The sequence below is a fragment of the Patella vulgata genome, chromosome 5, assembly GCF_932274485.2.
Source record: "Patella vulgata chromosome 5, xgPatVulg1.2, whole genome shotgun sequence".
Classification (NCBI taxonomy): domain Eukaryota; kingdom Metazoa; phylum Mollusca; class Gastropoda; family Patellidae; genus Patella; species Patella vulgata.
The window spans coordinates 10,288,980-10,310,435 of NC_065883.2; the positions used below are offsets into that span (position 1 = coordinate 10,288,980).

The 21,456-nt window shown below is 35.6% G+C and overlaps 2 protein-coding genes across 2 annotated transcripts; one reads left to right on the top strand and one right to left on the bottom strand.

Annotated features, from left to right (window-relative positions):
• Positions 1–542: 542 nt before the first annotated feature.
• Positions 543–13,690, bottom strand: LOC126821946 (RNA polymerase II-associated factor 1 homolog). Its single transcript, XM_056101355.1, has 13 exons — positions 13,532–13,690; positions 12,919–13,011; positions 12,041–12,162; positions 11,447–11,513; positions 10,683–10,784; positions 8,682–8,787; positions 8,153–8,221; positions 7,023–7,126; positions 6,253–6,369; positions 4,343–4,468; positions 3,440–3,542; positions 2,430–2,517; positions 543–1,631 (listed from the first exon to the last, which is right to left on the bottom strand). The coding sequence occupies exons 1-13, from the start codon at positions 13,597–13,599 to the stop codon at positions 1,288–1,290; spliced, it is 1,509 nt and encodes a 502-aa protein (XP_055957330.1). The 5' UTR covers positions 13,600–13,690; the 3' UTR covers positions 543–1,287.
• A 136-nt stretch (positions 13,691–13,826) lies between these two features.
• LOC126821966 (mediator of RNA polymerase II transcription subunit 29) lies at positions 13,827–20,049 on the top strand. Its single transcript, XM_050550647.2, has 4 exons — positions 13,827–14,052; positions 17,890–17,948; positions 18,364–18,448; positions 19,272–20,049. Exons 1-4 carry the CDS (start codon positions 13,906–13,908, stop codon positions 19,482–19,484), a joined length of 504 nt encoding a protein of 167 aa, XP_050406604.1. The 5' UTR covers positions 13,827–13,905; the 3' UTR covers positions 19,485–20,049.
• Positions 20,050–21,456: the final 1,407 nt, after the last annotated feature.

Consider the following 21,456-nt stretch of genomic DNA (forward strand, 5'->3'; position numbering starts at 1 on the left):
CCTGATTTTATGTAAATTAGAATGGTTCAGTCATTTAATTATTTAATTTAAAAATGGAGAAACGAGACTAAGACTCATATGACCAGTAGGGTAGTTAAGATGAATGCACACATCTTGTCAAAACTACAACCATTGATAACTTTGATCAAAATGGAGTAATTTGAATGAAATTTTCAATATATTCATTTTGATTTATCTATTTTTGGAATATTATGAGAATGATCATTTTACATAATGCCCCTTTAAGGTTTGAAAACCAGTGATAGCATTCCTTATAAATGGTTGTTGTATTTCTATTGTGCTCAATTTCTTAATGCCACTCAACTATGGTTAGTGCTAAATGATAAGGCCAGCTCAATTTTTCGTCATAGGTCACGAGATGTAAACAGGGCTAACACACTAATCCCAGCCCTAACCCTGGACCTGGCCCCAATCCTAACTGACAATCTCGCCAACAATCAAGTGCCCTAACCTTATTTACATCTCAGCGACTTTGATAAAAATTGAGCTGGACTTAACAAATAGATTTAGCGACTCAACTATTAAATTCTTCATCAATTTATTATTCTTGATATAATATAAATCATGATTTTAACATTACACCGAGGTGAACTGTTAAAATTTTCATAAAAGTAGTTTCAACATCTGCAAAAATTCTGAATAAAAGATAACAGATACTATACATATTTCGATATGGGTAGAGTTGTAATGAAGATGACATACATTATACATCCATATTAGGATTATTTCCGACGTGGGAGGAGTTTGTAACGGAGATGACAGATATTATACATCCATATAAGGATTGTTTCTGATTGTGGGAGGAGTTTATAATGAAAATGACAAACATTATACATCCTTATAAGGATTGTTTCTGATTGTGGGAGGAGTTTGTAATGAAGACATACATCCGTATAAGGATAATTTCCGATGTGAGAGGAATTTGTAATCAAGATGACAGATATTATACGTCCATATAAGGATTGTTTCTGATTGTAGGAGGAGTTTGTAATGAAGACATACATCCGTATAAGGATAATTTCCGATGTGAGAGGAATTTGTAATCAAGATGACAGATATTATACGTCCATATAAGGATTGTTTCTGATTGTAGGAGGAGTTTGTAATGAAGACATACATCCGTATAAGGATAATTTCCGATGTGAGAGGAATTTGTAATGAAGATGACAGATATTATACGTCCATATAAGGATTGTTTCTGATTGTGGGAGGAGTTTATAATGAAGCCTAACTGAACATGATATAAAGCACTGTCAATGAATGTTATTAATCACTATCCGACGAACTACTACTAGCACTACCAAAGATTTCTTCTTCATCTTTCTTTCCTTTCTTATCTTCAGCCTCACTTTCGCTATCACTACTTTTACTTCCTGCGTCACTTCCGCTCTCACTGCCACTACTACTTCTACTGCCACTCCCACTTCGACTTCCGCTACGACTGCGGCTACGACTCCGACTTCCGCTCCTACTACGACTTCTACTACGGGTTTTACTCCTACTTCGACTTCGTCTGCTTCCGCCTGATTGGACGCTATGTTTGTCTTCCTCGTCTTCACTTTTATTTTCTTCGTCACCAGATCTCGGGGATTTATTTCCTCCTTCATCATCTAAAAAATAAAATAATTTAAATATATCATATATTGAACCAAGACCATTTACATATGACATAAATGAATTGAAATGGGGTGTAACTTCGTAATTTTCAACCCCAACTAATCAACTCTAACGTTTTGCCCATGGTATACACAGGTCGACACAAGACCTCAGCAATGAGATATGGATTTTAAATTTGATAGGAAAGAAATTAACCATACTATTGCATTTCCAAACTTATTGAATCTCAAAAATTGCCATATTTCAAAAACTCAGTTGGTAACTGAAATAGTGTTTGTTTACGTCAGTGACGTTATCAAGAGATAAACAAGCACATTATTCAATAATATTGCCATGTACCGGAGGATTAACTCTTAGAATTTCTAAATCAATAGACTTATTCAGTGATTATTGGGATAAAAGACAAAAAAATATTCTGGCTTGCATAAATCCACTGCCACAAAATGTCGATTGAAGAAGATAATCCTTGAGTGATATTTAACAATCAAGCAAATTAAACAACACAATTTATATGGAAAACAATTACTGGATTCTACACACATAGCACAACATTTTGACAAGTTTTCTCTTATCATTATCAAACACATGAAGAGTTTGAGAAATATGGGGGTTTATTTATAACATCAGAGTATTAATTCCAAGATTTAACCCGTGTTGTGTATTAATAACAATAACAAGTTTTGATTATTAATACCAATATTTATCATGTGTTGTATATTTAATACAAAGACTTAACAAGTTTTGATTATTGATACAAAGATTTAATATGTTATATATTTTAAATAATATACCTGATTTAGTTGTAATATCTGGTAACTGGACTTCTTCTTCTTCCTCTTCTTCTTCTGCTGGAGGTTCTAACATGGTCTGTCGTGATTTCTACAAAATACAAATATAATTATTGATAAAATAATAATAAGTCCATTTATACAGAGAGAGAGAGAGAGAGAGAGAGAGAGGGGGTTTAACGTCCACTCGACACAAACTAGGTAATTTCGGGACTAACACATGGTTCAATCCATTTATACAGTGGTAAACTTCAAATTCTGTCATGCTCATATCACTTATACAGCACTAAACTTCAAATTCTGTCACGCTCATAGCACTTATACAAACAAAGTTATGTTTTATAGCCCTGAAAATCCCGATGAACTTTCTCGGCCAAAGCAGGGATCGAACGTGGCACCCCCAGATCAGCGAGCCAACGCTTATGCACTGAGCCACCAAACATGAATGAAGAGAAAGAGAGAGATGGGGTTTAACATCCACTTAACACAAACTAGGTCATTTTGGGATTAACATATGGTAATTATATATTTCAATAAAGGCTTATATATTTCTTATGATCTGACTGAAGCACTCTCAATGCTTAGCCTTTTCTAAATTTACAACAAACTGGTGAATAATCATTCTAACAAGCTACTTATTAATTAGTAGAATCTATCTTCAGTCTGATCCTATTTCATTTTTTATAGTTCAAAATTTCATTTTCCTTGTCTTTACTACACTAGGATCTGGAAGAGTTGTTATGTAACCCACATTCTGTATTTTAATCAGATGGAATCTATCTTTTAATTAATGCTGGTGGATTTTTATAATACCATATTTCATTAACTGTATTTTGTTCCATTTCTATTAGTTTTGTGCAATTCGTTTAATTTGTTCCATTTTGATTTTTTTTTTGCTTTCAAAGATGGGACGTTCCATACATTATAATGTGTTCTCACTGATGTATGGTTTGTTCTATCTGTTCTTAGTTGTGCAGTTTTCCTTCCCTCCGTTTATTATCCCAGTAACTTACCTGTGCATTTTCTTCCTTCTCGTTAAAGGGTCGATGTTTTACTAAAAGTCGTGATTTAGCTGCCTGAGTTCCACCTGTCTTTCGTCTCTTACTTAATCGTACCCTGGAAAAATAATACACGTCTTGTACACTGGGCAGGACATGCTTACTTTCTAGAACACCTCATAACACTCTTCATTTGTAAATCCATAATTTTGTGTTTACAAAGATATCAGGGTTTAACGTCCTACTGTTCTGCTCCTATACTGGGATAATGAAGATGGGCATACGCCACACAGTGTGCTATTAGGGAAATTTTACCCGGGGAGTAGCACTATGGCCTACTCTTATATTGAATTCCAACCGAAAAGGGATCTTTTAAGCGCACGCCAATGTGTACACGGGACCTCAGGTTTTTTTTCCGTCCCATCCAAATGACTAGACAGCTGTCCTGCACCACTGACAAGAGGGAACCACGTCAGAAAAGAGGAATTGAAAAATTCCATCAATCTATGCTGCTCATACAGACACAAGCTTTATTTGGCAAAACTAAATTGATGAGCATGTTTAAATCCAAATGAATCAATTAAAGCCAGGAGATAATCTAACAGTGGTATATATGATTTTGTTTTCTTAATTAAATATCAAATAATCAATCTGAGTATATATTAGCATAGATTAAACCGTGAGAAATTTGATGTTTTAGCAATAAATGCAAATCATGCATCGTTAATTTAAGTAATTTCAAAAACCAACAATGACGAAGATCAAATTAAACTGAATTTTGAGTCAACAACTGGTTGGTTTACTGCCACTTCTGTTTGAGTGTTTTTATGGGTTGTCATATTGCCATGTCACTCTGTTTGATCAAGTGATCAAGTGTCTTACTGCCATGTTGTCTTTATAAAACATTTGTGTATTTACCTTGTTTCAAGTTCATCATAATAAACACCATCTTCTCTCATCACAAAGAAATAGGTTTCTTCGTAACCTTTAGATAATTTATTCTTCACGTTCCAGTTATATTCTCTGGCTAACATGTAGTCATACCTGTTGATAAAACATTGATGTACATCTCAATAATTGATATATTGTTTATAAGGCATTCAGTGATATGAAAAACATGGAAATAACATAACCTTATAGATAACAACAATCTAATTAAAAAACAGATCTATAGTTCGTTTTTTTTTCATATACTTTCGATGGCCGCTACTACATGAAGATCTGACAAGTTGTAGTGGAAGGTCCTGAAAGAGTTTGTACAAGTAACTTTTGACCCTATTACATCAGCCATTTGATTAACCAATCAGCGTTGATGTTTCTAGTGGGTTACCCACAGTTCTGTGCACCTCACGCCAAAAACTCAAGGTAACAGACCGTTTTATTGGCTAATCCCTCACATCATCCAGAATGTGAGTTATATAACAACACTTCCAGATCCTAGTGTAGTACAGACAAATAAAACAGAATTTTGAGCAATAAAAAATAAAACGAAATAAGATCTGTGTTTTAATCAGATTGGGATAACAATCACTAGTAACTTGAATAGTGCAACGTTTCAACAAGTATTCTCTTGTTGTTACCAAGTACAAGGCAGATGATAACGACAAGAGGATACTTGTTGAAACGTTGCACTATTCAAGTTACTAGTGATTGTTATCCATAAAGTTGTGTTTGTGTTATTTCAACAGTGAATGAAAAATATATAATACAGGACCTCAATTATAGCTGCCAGCACAAGGTATTCACAAAGGGTTGCATCAAAAAGCTTAAAGTTATTAGATAACTGTATAAACATGACGGTAGAATACTGTTTGTTATAATTTGTTTGTCAGACTGACATTTATTTTTACTAATCTTTGTGATGTTGGAGTTTTGTGACTAATAATTTCAAAATTGGCATATCTTTAAAAGTGGAAAACCTAAATATACTGGAGCCTTATTAATTATGTTGCTTTTTTAAATATTAGAATTTTCAACTATTTAGAATCATTTTAGATTATAAACACACAGAGAGAACTGGGGTTTAGCGTCTACTCGACACAAACTAGGTCATTTAGGGACTAACATATGGTTCAATTTCATTATAATAATTCAATACTTTGATTGTGCGTAGGGGTTTCACTGGATTGGGCTTGGGTGGCAGAATGGTTAACGCATGTGCATTTGATCACAAGGTCTGTGACATAGAGTGAGAGAACTGGTCTAAAATGTGTGCTTAAGGTCATAAGGTCTGTCCATGTTCAAGTCCCGAAATGACCTAGTTTGTGTTGAGTAGACGTTAAACCCCATTTCTCTCTATCTCTCTGTATCACTAGGGATGAAATGGGGTTTAACATCCCACCTTACTGCACCAACTGGTCTAACGAAGTCATACAGTGTGCTATACCTGGACAGTAACTGGTCTAATCAAGTCATACAGTGTGCTATGAGCTATATTTTGCCTGGACAGTAACTGGCCTGATGAAGTCATACAGTATGCTATGGATGAGATATATTTTGACTAGACAGTAAGTAACACTACTGCCTGTTATTTTGATCTTTAACTTGCTGCCTAGTCAGCAGCGCTATTGCCTACTCTTTTTTTTTCAGATTACTAAGTGTACAAGGGACCTCGGTTTTTCATCCCATCCAAGCGATTAGACACTGTCCTTGCCAGGGCCTCTGTCCTGCACAAGGGAAAACTGTGGCAGACAATCCTGCAGAATTTTCGTGGCCAACACTGGGAGTGACCCCTAACACCACCTGGTTAGCATACTGTGTCTTACCGAGTGAGCCACCGCAGCTCCCTATATCACTGACCCCCAAATTCCCAGATGACCATTACTTACACTTCATCTGTAACATAATCTTTCTCTTCCTCAGCATCACGTTTACGTTTTGTTAACGTTTCATCTGTTGGTAAGAAATAGGCTACAAACTGTTCTCCACTTTCATCTACAGCTCCTCTGTAAATATAAAATATATATATATATGAAAATGAAATGAAAGAGAACATGTATCCAAACTATTGGGTGAAAATGATTTAAAGTGAACAGGATGTACTATCCTACTGCACTGACTGGGATAATGAAGACAGGTACAAGCATTGCAATGTGCTACAAGGGAATGCACTATGCAGTGCACTATGAGGGAATATACCATGCAATGTGCTACGAGGGACTACACTAAGCAATTTTCTGGAACTGCATTTTGGGCTTGAGAACTAGACATTCTGATTCACTTTAAAATCAGAATTGTGTGATTTTCTGAAACTCTGAACTCCGGTTGGGAATTGCATCACCTCACCCATTGGTCAGTAACAGTCCCGGATTTCGGGAACTTCCTTTTGTGGGGTGGAATAATTTTCATATTTTTCCCATTACATCTATTTTTTCATCATTTGGCCACTGCCAAAAAATTTGATGATCGCCCGAAAAAAATTGTTTGCCCGACTCAACCACATCCCCTCCACCTGCAAGTGTTGGGTCAAAATCATGCCACTACTTGACTCAATGACGGACTGTTTGATCTAACACGCTGGCCATTCCACATAGGAAATCAGGAGACAACCCACTGTTTAATATTAGTTTCAAGCACTTGGTAGTAAATATTTACATACCTGATCATGGCTTGTGACATTTCTTCCATCTGTGCAGGTAAAGATTGACCTTTAGGTGCAGGGTCAGAATCAAACAGAACTTGAGCAAACGGATGTTGCCATAACTACAAAAAAATATCAAAACTTTTAAAACCATAGATTATCATTTGAGTAATTTTCAATCACTTGCAAACTAAAATAATGAACAAGTTGAATATTTATAGATACATTATGTAAGATTTAGATAAAGTGCTAGCCATTCTTGCTATGATAGTTCGAAAAAAGATAATGCAAAACGAATATATTGAAAATTTCATTCAAATTACTCTATTGCTAGTGAAGATATTTCTCTAAGCAGAGAAAACTTAATTTTAAAATCACTGTAGCCTTGATTGTCATAATTACCACTGTCACAATAATTAACAATGTCTTGATTATTAATTTTTGCGTTTAATCATCAACGGATGTTGAACAGCAGATCGGATTTAAATCCAATGAAAATCGAACACCTAAGATGACACCTAGAGTTGATTATGGTCTTTTCATGTTAATAAATGTCTAATTAATAGTATATATAACATTTAAGGCCTAAAGAAAGACCTGCAATAGGCAGATTTATGTTAACTTACAACGGCGGGGGATTATGCGCTGTGCCGATTTATAAATTGAAATCAAAAGAATTGATTGTCGATTTGATGTTTATTCAGCCATTCTACCAAGTCAACCTCACAACGAGGCTCTCAATATTCAATTATCCAGAGAAAACATTATATAGTTGTGATTAACCAGACTTAAGTAGATATCAGAGGGTTATTAAATAGAAGATATAACATTTAGCTCTTGCATAATGTATGTTTAAAAGGAATAATGTTTCAATTCTGTTCTTTACTGACAAAGATGTGATAAAAAAATTATTTGTAACATTCGGCATACTATTTTGACAAGCCAGTGCCACTTTTAATCTGATCGAATCTGAGCTTGGATATAATCTTCTGTTATCTTTTTATTTTCTCTAGTTTATAAGAGGCTTGTGGATATGTTACCAAAGTCTTTATCATTAATTTCCTATGGTTAAGTATCCAATATGATGTATGAGAATCTGTACTACATTTACCTTGAAATCAGGGAATATTAATACAGATTAAACTAACCTTGAAATCAGGGAATATTGGTAAAACTTCTACTGGTGTTACATTAGGTTTACTGTAATGCTGTGTAATCTACAATATACACATTTATATATATAATATAATATACATTTATATATAGTATTATACAATATTCAAATTCATAGATATTATTATACAAAATATGATAGACAAGTAAACATATCTCTCCCTTAGCTTTTTGAAATGTTTTTTACTGAACCCTATGTCCATTCCACCTGCTGCGGATCTCATATCGAAATTGAAACTGAATAAACTTGTCTAATTCCAGACAAGTACACATACCTCTCCTTTAGCTTTTTGAAATGTTTTTTACCGAGCCCAATCTGTTGTGGAACTCACATCAAGATGTAAACTACATAAAACCTTCCTATTCCAGACAAGTAAACATACCTCTCCCTTAGGTTTTTGAAATTTTTGTTAATGCACCCCTAGGTCCATTCCACCCTGTTGCGAATCTCATATCGAAATTGAAAATAAATAAAACTTTCCTATTTCAGACAAGTAAACATACCTCTCCTTTAGCTTTTTCAAATGTTTTTTCTATGGCTTCTATTTGACTGTCTCTGTCTTTATACATATCATCTTCCTTCATCTTCTGTTTGATTTTAAAACCAACTCTAAATAAATTATAATCATATTTGTTAAAATCTCTGGTTGTCATTTGAGAAATGTTGAATCCCTAGCATATTACAATATTTTGACAGTTCAATCTCTAAAACCAATATACAGTAGAATCTGCATTAAGCAGCCACCCAAGGGAATTTTCACAACTGACCGCTTAACGGGAGTGGCCTCTTAATAAAATCTCGTTGCTTTTTGTGCTGACATAAATTAAATATTACGCTTGGATGCATTGGAAGCGGTAAATTTGACCGTCGCTGAATCTTGCGCCGAACGAAAAATTCTTTACTCAAATCACGGACATAACATAACGGGAGTGGCCTCTTAATAAAATCTTGGTGCTTTTTGTGCTGACATAAATTAAATATTACGTTTAAATGCATTGGAAGCGGTAAATTTGACCGTCGCTGAATCTTGCGCCGAACGAAAATTCTTTACTCAAATTTCGGACATAACTTCTGTAAACTTGTCATTTTGTACCAACCTTCGATACTACTGTCTACCATTGTGATGCATTCGATACTATTTATCCATTTTTGTGAAGAAAATCGATGAATTCATTTTATTTTATCAAAAAAGCACATGAACAAAAAAACATCGCTAATTTTATCACTATTTACAGGGGGTGTAACTCTGTATGTAATATTATAGGAGGCGCTAAAACGTCTGTTTAACAATAAAGAGATACTAGATGATCGTGACAAAACTCGGTACTTTTATTTTATTCAATCAGTATCAAATAATGTGTCGTTGATCGTGACAAAACTCGGTACTTTTATTTTATTCAATCAGTATCAAACAATGTGTCGTTACGCGTAAAAACAATGATCAGGTTAGTCGTTAAATAAAACAAAAGATTAATTAACAGATAATCCCGGGTTGATTGTTATGTTTACATTTCTTTTTACCTGATCAGTGGGGGTCCAGTTAATTAACTACTACTCACGGGATTAGCGGGGGTGTTACAAAGAACGACAAGATGGTATCATTCAACAATGGCCGTTGAATGGGCGATATTTTGGGGAATTTATTTGTAAAATAGTGACTGCTGGCTGCGTTAGAGGAGTGACCGTTGAAAAAAGAGATGAAACAACAGAATTTCTACGGGGGGAATTTATCGTGACCGCTTACAAGGAGATGGCGCTGAATAGGAGTGGCTGCTCATACAGATTCTACTGTATCAGTATATGAAATGAAATGAAGTTTAACATCGTACTGTTTTGCTCCTACTGGGGTAATGAAGATGGGCATGAGGAAAATTTTGCCCGGACAGTGGCACTACGGCCTACTTTTATATCGAATTCCAACTGTCAAGGGATCTTTTACGTGCACGCAATTGTGTACACGGGACCTCAGTTTTTCATCCCATCCTAACGACTAAACAGCTGTCCTTGCCAGGCCCTTGTCCTGTATCACTGACAAGGGGGAACCATGCCGGAAAATCTGGATGAACTTTTTCAGCCAATGCAGGGATCGAACACCTGACCTCCAGGGTAGTGAGTCAACGTCCTACCCACTTAGCCACCGTGATCCCCCTAAAATATCCATATAAAAAGGGTTCCATTTCTTTCAGTATTTACAAAATTTTGCAAGATTTCCACTGATGTATGTAATTCTACATCTAGGTGATAAAAAGTATAAATACTGACCACAATAAAATCTAGATCATTGTGTTTCTTATTTTAATTCTAATCCTGATGCTATAATTTTTACTCAAGAAACATGCAGACTATTTATTCTGCATCTATGGTTCTTGGGCACGTAACAACGATTTGGAAATCTCGCCAGTGGAACAGAATTTGTCTGTGACAGGTTCCTGAATTTGTGCCTTATAGTGTCTGTGATAGGGGCCTTATTTCCAAGTAAATACATAATTCCAAAGAACAAGCACCTGATTTCTGATTTGTCTGTTTTTTGTATAAATCTGTTATATTCTGTGGAGATATATTCTGTTTTCCTCAACCAGGAGACATTTGTATTATTGTGTCGAGACCTGAAAATATCAATAAACATTTAATTAACGTATATCAAGATTAAAGAGCTGAATCTGCCTATTGCAGGTCTTTCTTTAGGCCTTAATATTTATATAAATAAGTACTTAGACATTTATTAACATGACAAGACCATAATTAACTCTTGATACCATCAGACGGCTACGATTTTAAGTAGATTACAACGGTTCAACCATTTAATGATTTAAGCCATAAGGAACCAGTGCCATGGTTACGACCATGAACAATCAAAGTACACATCTTGTCAAAACTACAAACATTGATAACTTCGCTCAGAATAAAGTAATTTGTATAAAATTTTCAATATATTTATTTTGTAAAAATGAAATGAAATGGAGTTTAACGTCCTACTGTTCTGCTCCGATTTGACTAATGAAGACAGGCATACGCCATACAGTCTGCTGTGAGGGAAATTTTGCCCGGGTAGCCACACTATGGCCTACTGCCAAGGGATCTTTTACGTGCATGCCAATGTATACATGTGGGAGTATAAAAATCTTCTAAGGGATCTTTTACGTGCATGCCAATGTATACATGTGGGCGTATAAAAATCTTCTATTTGTCAATAACTGGACTTCAATATTGTTTCAACAATAATTCACTTGTTATAATCAAGTACAATATGTTATAGTAAAAATCTAACCTTTTAGCATCGGCTGGTGTATTGAGTTCATCTTCCAATAATCTCTCATCTTCTGGTTCTGGATAAACTACAAAGAAAATAACACAACCATCAATTTATTCTATAAGTGTACAAAACATTTAACATTTCTTTCAACAAATACCTAGTAGAATATTAGAAAAAAATATATATATAATACAAATACCTAGTAGAATAGGAAAAAAATTGTAACTTTTACATTAAAACCAGATTGTACATCATGTACAAACCATTTAATGTTTCTTTCATTGAATTATGTTATAGGTATATACTAAACCTTTTAACCTTTCTAAACAGTAGGACATTAAGCCCCATTTCATTCAACCTTTCCTTCTACAACTACCCAGTAGACTATTAGAAAGAAATTTTGTAATTCCTGCATTAAAAGCAGATTTTCTTTGATAAAACAAGATTTGAATCAAAGATTAGATTTCCAGATTCAAATGTTGTAACATAAGCAAATATCCATGGAAATAATATTTGAATGATCACAGAATAGATCCACTAATTTTCTTTAATACTAGACTTACTTCATTTCTAACCTGGATGTTCAATATATCAAGTGATACAACTTACCATTATGATCGAATCTGTAAGTTTCTGGATTGATCAAGTCTATAGTAACACCTAGATCATGCTCTGTTAACAAATCATACTTGTATGATCTTTCTAAAGATGTTGGTTTATACTGTATAAATCTGTAATGAAAAACATATAAGGTCAAAACTTCATTTAGCACTAATACTAGTAATAGGAATCCCTTGCAAACAACAATATACATGTATCGTGAAAGTTTAATCTCTAACAGGAATATAAATGCTACAATTTCATTCAGTATTTACAAAGTTATGACAAATTGAAATTTCATCAATCTATGCTATTTACTATGTAACAAGATAGCATCATCTTTTATTGGTAGAGGAGAAACCTGATGGGCCTAGTTAAAATCCAGATTTTGACTTCTTAATTAAATGTTATATATAATCAATTTGAGTACATATTTAACATGAATTAAACTGCGAATCACATCAAGCCTTTAATTGCATATAACAGTATTGAATCTCATAATGGAAAAGCCACATCCTTCAACCAAAACAGAGAAATGTGGGTTAATGTCCTCTAAACGAAAACCAGGACTAACATAATAATGTATGGTTCAATTTTATCCAAATAACAAGCTGGGGCCAAATAGAACCGAATCATGGCCTAAAACATTGACGTGGTCATGCTGCTTAATTTGATACCACACATGTGGGGGTGGATCGTGTCAACTAAGCTTGATGGGAGAACATACACACAGACATCTTTGATTTTATTTATAATAGGCCTATAGCTTTATTTGGGCATACATGTATATGGGTCTTTAGCAGCAGGAGACAGGTGACCCTACTCTTAATTGCATATATTAGATCATTCAGAAAAATCCCCTCAACTAAATAATGGGGGGAACTAACCTGTTACTCTCAAAAGGGTATGTTATAAATTTTGGATCAAATGGAATATCAGGCAAAGTATTGTTGAACTTCACACGGCATAATAGATCTGACCTGGAACACAGAAGAAAAGTTAATTTAAATCACAGTATAGATGTAACATAAATAAATAGATAAAAAAATATGTCTACTATATAGAAATCAACATGTTTTACTTCCTTATTCCATTCACAAGCTACATATAATATTGCAGTTTACCCGTAATAGTCATTTTCTGATGTAGGCCTACTGGTACCTGATATTTCATAATATATTTATTGTATAAAAGGATGTTTATTTACCCATAAAATATACTCAATGTAGTCATTTTCTGATATAGGTCTACCAGTACCTGATATTTCCTAATACATTATTTATTATATTATATCAAAGGATGTTTAGGCCACTCAATTTTCTAACATGTAGGCGTCCATGTATTACAGGTAGGCCTATCTCTGGCAAACTCGAATCAAAACATTCATTGTGACAATCATCATTGTCATTATTGTCATTTTCAGTCAGATATTATTTTATCGTTGTTTATTTTGTTGAGAGCAATATGAAAATAAAAAAAAACATGGTCCATATTTCTCACCTTTTTTCTCCAGGTCTAACCCTTTTATCTCTGTCTTCTCTAGAGCCAGTCTGTATCGTTGGCGGCATGATAAATTCTAACCAAAGTTCGTAAACAATTGAACATTGGTTTATTTTCAGCACCGCATCATTTTCTATTCAACCTTGACCTTCTCGCAATAGAGTTGTCTTTCCTATCATGATGCACAATATAAAATAATTGGAATTATTATTTATTTCTCATTGAAACAAGAATATAGAATATCGTAAAAAAGCAAAGTAAAATACTATTTGCAATGCCTTTTTATTTCTTAGTTAAATGACTTTTCAAGAATATAATATTGTTTTTTCAGCATCGTATAAAAATCACATGGGACATCAGAGTAAGAATCAAAAATGGCCACCCCCATGCAAGTTCAAAATCAACAAGGTCCTCCTCAACAAGCTCCAAATCCTGCGCAAGCTGCACAACTTCAACATGCAGAAATTGACCCAGTCGCCAAATTTAAAAATTTGCTACCGAGATTAAAAGAGAGCTTAGGCGTAAGTGAAACTTTCATCGGAAATTCAGCAGCAAGGGGATAAAAATTATATCTTGATGCTATTATACTTTTCGGCTCTTTGTGTCTATTATTATTATTAACTTTTATAATTTGTAAACTTTTTTTTTTATGATCACTTTGTTTTTATCCCATTCAGTCTCATGTTCTACATTTTCATGCTAAAGCAATAGGATAGACCAACATGTACAGGCATTGACTGAATAGTTCATTCCAAAGAGGTGCCAGTCAAGTCGTCCACAAGCAAAGTCGTCCACACCCGTTGGTTGAGTCGTCCACAAGGCATTCGTTCAAAGCAGATGTGATTGTTGTTAAATTTAAAAAAAACCTTCATTATTTAAATTAAGTTTCTCAAGTGATATAAAGAATGTTAAAGAATTTCGTTTTTCCGAATTGATCTAAATTGTATGATTAATTTTGTTTGAACAAAAAAGTGTGAGAATTATTTTTATTGACGCGTCAAAAAAATATGACGTCAATGATTAGACCTGTCATAGAAATATTTTTATGAGATGCGTAATCTCGCTTGCGGCGATTTGGCAAGATATACGGATAATAATCCAAATCTCGCTTTGGGTGATGACATTTAAATCACCTATAGATAGTCATCATTCATTGGCTGTAGGCGATCATTTGACATACCAAATAGAAACATAATAACTAAATTTTTGAACTGTTATTTAGGGGTGGGGTGTCCGGGGGGGCTCTGGCTCCTGGATCTGCCACTGACTTCAATTGTCAATAACAATGAGTTAAATTGCAAAAATGTCCGTCGGTTAGCATTTGTTTGTGGACCCTCTTCAGGTCATAATTTTTATCCTGTATTGATGATACTTGAAATATAGGTTTATCATACATGGATATGCTAAAATGATTTAATGTCTTACCTTTTTTCACAATGTGCCGGGGATCATGCTGGCTAAGTGGGCAAGATGCTAGTCTGGAGATCGGGTGTTTGATCCATGCATTGGCCGAGAAAGTTCATCCAGATTTACCGGCGTGGTTCCTCCTTGCCAGTGATGCAGGACGGAGGGCCTGACAAGGACGAAAAACCGAGGTCCAGTGTACACATTGGCGTGCACGTAAAAATCCCTTGACATATAAGAGTCGGCCGTAGTGCCGCTGTCTGGGCAAAAATTTCCTTCATAGCACACTGTATGGCATATGCCCATCTTCATTAGCCCAGTTTGGAGAACAGTTGGCAGTTAAACCCCATTTCATTTCACGATGTTCCAGTGGTAATCCTAGTCAGCTCACTTCCAGAGCTGCTCAGGGCAACCAGTTTAATTGGATAAAGTAGTCATTTCATTCGCAATAGCCGATCCAGTATGACTGTCTCAAGCATCTGTCAAACTGTGCTGCCTCAGATTACCACCAGTACATTGTGATGTAAGACATAACATCATGTTAGCATATTTATGAACAACAATGTATTGGCTATGGATGATGTATGTCAGTTGGTAATTGTGCCACAACTCATATCATTGAGAAATGGGGTTCGGAATGGGTGAGTGGGTATTTACCCCAAAAAATCCTGAATGCTCTTACATGTATTGGGTTCCTATTGTCTGGAATTTGAACAATTTTCTAACAATGGTTTGAAATTAAACATTAAATACAGAAACTCCTGCTAAAGCAACACAATTAAATGATACCTGAGTTATAGTTCAATATTATTATTTTATTAATATATTTTATTTATTAATATATATTTTATTTATTAATATATACTATTCAAAAAAAGTAAGGGATATTTGATTTTGGGGGCATAATACTAAAATATGCAAATGACTACGAAAAAAGTCACTATAGAACCTAACAGAAGAAACATTTCCAGTTACATGTGACGCCCAAACGCACCAATAGCTACCGCATGGAATGCAGGTGATGCTTGGGATCATCATGGGGGTCCAACCCAAGATTTGCACGACTCTGACTTTGAATGTTACAGTCATTGTGGCATTGAATTCCAGGGTGGAAACATCAGTTTAATTGTTTTAGTGACCAGAAAACAAATTTTGATATGCGTCGGCTTACCCAAAATGAAAGGTTACGTGCCCTTGGCATGCTACAGATCGGCACAACACAGGCGGTTGTGGCGCGGACGATGAATGTTTCTCAGTCTGTCATAAGCAGGCTATGGTCCAGATACCGTGATACACAATCTGTACAGGACAGACCACGCTCAGGTCGACCAAGGGCGACAACTCAAGCCCAGGATCGATTTATCCGTACCTTGGCCTTGAGAAATCGTGTCATCACAGCAAATCAGATCAGCGCTCGTCTTCAAACAGACACTGGTGTGAGAGTGAGTGGCCAGACGATTCGGAATCGACTGCATAGGGGTCACCTTCGCGCCCGACGTCCTCGCGTGATCCCTTGTTTGAGAGATCATCACATTCAGGCAAGACGTCGTTGGTGTAGGGATCGTCAACACTGGGATAATCGACGCTGGAGCAATGTGATGTTTTCAGATGAGTCAAGGTTCACTGTTGATTTTTTGGACAGACGTAGGAGGGTGTGGCGTCGTCGAAACGAGCGCTTCCAAGACGTTAACGTCATCAGACATGATCGATTTGGGGGTGGTTCTGTTATGGTGTGGGGAGGCATCACTGTTGCTGGAAGAACGGTTTTACATGTTGTTGCAGGGCGTGTTACAGGCCAGTACTACCGGGACAACATCTTGGCAGTCCATGTTGTGCCGTTCGCACGACGTCATGGCCGCCGTTTCATCTTCCAGGATGACAACGCAAGATGTCACAGGGCCAGGATCGTTACAGGTTACCTCCAACAACAGAACATCACCACATTACCTTGGCCAGCACTGAGTCCCGACCTCTCCCCCATCGAGCATGTCTGGGACATGCTTGGACAGAGGTTACGTCAACGTCAACAACGTCCTGCCAATGTCCAAGAACTTGCTGCTGCGTTGCAACAGGAATGGGACAATCTGGACCAAAATGACCTTAGACGTCTCATTAGGAGTATGCCACGTCGGATCAATGCTTGTTTGGCAAACAGAGGAGGATTTACCCGTTACTGACTTGGTTGTGATGCTGTGGTAACTTTGCTGTTTGACCCCGGGTATCATTTTACCCTTATAATGGTCAGTCTGTGCCTTACTTAGTCTAACGATCATTTGGAATAAATCGATGAATGTGAACTTCATTTCATTTTGTCATTTGTTTCTTCGTCAGTTTCATTAGGTGACTTTAATAACACATAAAAATCAAATATCCCCTACTTTTTTTGAATAGTATATATTAATATATTTTATTTATTAATATATTTTATTTATTAATATATATTAATATATATTTTATTTATTAATATATATTTTATTTATTAAAGTTACAATTTCATATTTTCTAAGAAAGTCAAAACATAACTTTTTCTATGTCTTTTGCTCAATAGGTTGTCAGCTCACTATTATATGATCATATGTGTCATTCTCACACTTAAAAATCTTCACAGCGGAAATAATAACACAATAACCTCCCAATTACCTCCGTTGTTTTCCTATTCTCCACCATGGAATAGCTATCTTCAAACGTTTGAATTTGAAGTTGAAAATGATATTTTTGCCATTTTCACAACTAGCAATAGTGAATTATACTATTAATAGGATTATTCTTTAACAAGGTAGGACTGTTTATAGATACCATCTATTTTAGGGCTTTATTTTAATACATTTTAAAAATATAACTTAAAAATATGAAATTGTAACTTTAATATATTTTATTTATTAATATATTTTATTTATTAATATATTTTATTTATTAATATATTTTATTTATTAATATATTTTATTTATTAATAGATTTTATTCAAGTCAGCTGGAGAAGTATTTCGTTACCATGCAACACAAGACAGTGGAACGTAAGTTAATTTCTTATCCCATGCTATTTTTGGTGGGTGGTCAAAAGGTCTATCGCATCCACTTCAGATCATAAGGTCCATCTTTGAATGAAGTACATGTACATGTAGCATGGTTTTGATTCACAGTTTGTATGTGACAAGGAGCTAGGGTTGCAGGTTTTTTCCAATTTCCTCCCACTGCTAAAAAAACACCTAAGTGCAGGAAAATTATTGAAATAAAATTGAATCACGTGTTAGTCCCTAAATGACCTAGTTTATGTTCAGTGGATGTTAAAACACATTTTTCTCTGTCTCTTTCTCCTTAAAAATAAAACTTTATTCGGTGAATGAATTGGTAATGTAGAGAAATCTCTATATCTTGTATTCTATTCTTGTTAGCCTACATGATGTCATTTATTTATTTTGTCATTTACAGACGGCCTGGTGATAGTCCTCAACAGAAATTTGAAAAAAGTTTAGAAGAATTTTACGCCCTGTGTGATCAAATAGAGATTAATTTGGTAAGTGCAAATAAATATTTACATTAACTAGGACAGCTGTCTAGCTGTTAGGATGGGTACAAAAAATCGATGTCTCGTGTATACGTTAGCATGCATGTAGGAGATCCCTTGGCAGTTGGAATTCAATATCAGGGCAGGCCATAGTGCTGCTGCCCGGGCAAAATTTCCCTCATAGCACACTGTATGGTGTATGCCCGTCTTCATTAGCCCAGTCGGAGCAGAATAGTAGGAGGTTAAACCCCATTTCATTTCTTTTTTCCGAATTTAATTAGACCCAGTATAACTGTAAATGTGAGCAGGACTGAATTTACCTTCTTTAAGGCCCTAAACCAAGCTCATCCGTGGCCTTCAAATTTATCTGATGTACACTTATAACAAAGTTATACGATGGCATGCTGTGTGACAAATTATTTTCACTGGGGCCCAATGTTCCTGAAGCAAAGTATTACAACAAAAAGTTCCTCAGAATTTTTCATCCTGGTTTCCCAATGTCGAATAGAACAAAACAAATGATGTCCCATGTACATGTGCAGGTTGGCGTGCTTGTAAAAGATCCATTGCTAGTTGGAATCTGACAATGAGTAGGCATAAATTCCGCTGCCTGGGCAAAATGTCCCTCATATCCCATTGTCTGGAATATGCGCATCCTTATTAGCCTGGTTGGTGAGAAAAAAGTAGTAAGGTAAACCCCATTTCATTGCCATCATACTCATTGCACACAGCATGGTGTATGCACAGCCCTTTTGTTATAGAAAAGTAGTATTTCCACGCAACGATTTATATGTGAATCTAAAACATCTTTCTGTCTTTTTTTACATTTCAGAAATTAGCTCTTGAGATGCATTCCCATTTCTTAGACAGTATGAGATACAGTCCATTTCCTGTTGTTTCATCATTCAAGATGGATACCCAACAAGAAGGTTTTCATTATCCCCAGTATTTGTTAACTGTTCGAACTCAGATAAACTGTGCCACAGAAATACATGATGTTCTCACAGAATTTGCTACAAAAATGGCTGATCAACCTACATCATGAGTAGTAGGCGGCACAAAATTTTAAGGAACAGACGTTAAGATGATGTTTATAGACTGAACTCAAACATTCTTGATAATACAAGGCTGCAATACATCAACCTACATCATGAGTAGTGTGGAAGTAGTGTGGTGTGCAGGAGGCAAAATTATAAGAAAAAGACAGACATTAATATGATGTTTATAGATTGAACTCAAACATTCTTGATAATACTGTAATACAAGGCGGCAAGTAAAGATGATGTTTATAGATTGAACTGAAATATTCTTGATAATACATGGATTGGCAAGATGAGGAATCCAGCAATCGTTAAACTCATTTTGCAAAAATACAAAAAGCAGACTGTCCTTGATGTATCGTGAGGTTCTACCTTTTCTGTGTGAAACGACTGTTATTTATGGATCAGTTTTCATTAGCCCAGTCTGTGCAGAAAAGTAGTCAGTTAAACCCCATTCTATTTCATTTCCTTAATGTATCTTTAAATTAAGGTTTTGTTAAAGGAGCTGTTTCGGGTATATTTTTATTGAATAAAATATGTTTTCTGTGTAAAAGGACCGTCCTTTATGTATTTTTAAATCATTTATGTATTTTAAAGGTCTTGTTAAAGGATACATCTGGGATATATTCTTATTGAATAAAATGGTTATTCTTAGTGGGGTGAAATTATAAAGTAGCCATTGTCGATCTTGCGCCTCTTCTCTGCTGGGAGGTTAGGAACCCATGCCTAGGATCCAAACCCTAGGATCCAAATCCCAATGACCACGCTAAACCTATGATCTCCCGTCTTCCTTAGGCAGGTTGGATCAGAACAGTGGGACGTTAAACCCCATTTCAAATCATGATTTTAAAACACAAGCTTAGACCGCAAGCCACGGTATCTGTGGTGCTGTGGCTCAGTAAGACGGTAGCTTGCTTAACATAGGTGTACGGGCTTGGTGAATGCTAGGGAGGGGGTGGGGGGACAGAACCTGAAATGCCCCAAAGAATTTTGGGTTACAGAAGACTGTGTCGGTGATCTGTGACAGACGAAGGAGCAGAGCTTACCGCGTAGGACTCCCCCCCCCCCCCCAACACACACACACCCTCAAGAGAATATGGAAAATTTGACCATTTCCTACCATTACAGCCCTTGAATACAGCAAATTCAAAATGGCCCAATATGGTAAAAACAAGCAAACAATTGTCGCAGGGTATGGGGGGGGGGGCCCTTACGCTCTGGGAGAAAAATTTTGAAAATAATTATTTCTGCTATTCTAGCTAGTAAATTAAGCAACTTCAAAGTTTCCAATAATAATTGATTCCCCAAAAATGTCGCACAAAGTAGAGTGGCTCCAGACAAAAGGTTTTAATCCATATTTAATTCAGTACAAATTCGTGGGATTTAATTAAAAGAAAAGTCAGATTGCCCCTTGCTCGTACGCCTATGGACCTTGCTAACCTGAGGGGACCTTGTGTTTGATCCAGGATTTTCCGGCGTGGGTGCCCTCTTCAGCGATGCAGGACACACACACATACACATACACTTCCGTCCTCCACAATACTAAAGCTCACGTTTGAAAGCCAAAAGTACAAAGGAAATTTCTGTTTTACAAAGCCACAAAGAAATAACAATATAAAAACTATTAACTTTGAAGGAGTACTGACGTGTTTCGGTACACCAGGCCACGTCCGGTCACGGCAACAATCAAGTTACACCATGAACTATTGAGTATAGTAACATCCAATACCTATTAAAGTGGAAAACATGTTATTTTGAACTCTTAATAAAACCGGAAGTTATACTTCACACCGAACTTTTTGATATTAGTTGTTAGTAGACGTCAGTCATCAATCAAGGGTCAATCAAGGGTCATTGAACCGCTCGGTCACCAGATAAACCGGAAGTAAACAAAATCGAAATTAAAAAATAGGCTCCCAAAGAATTATTGCCTTTTGGAGTAAATTCAAAATAAAAAAAATAGTTTTCGAAAATCGG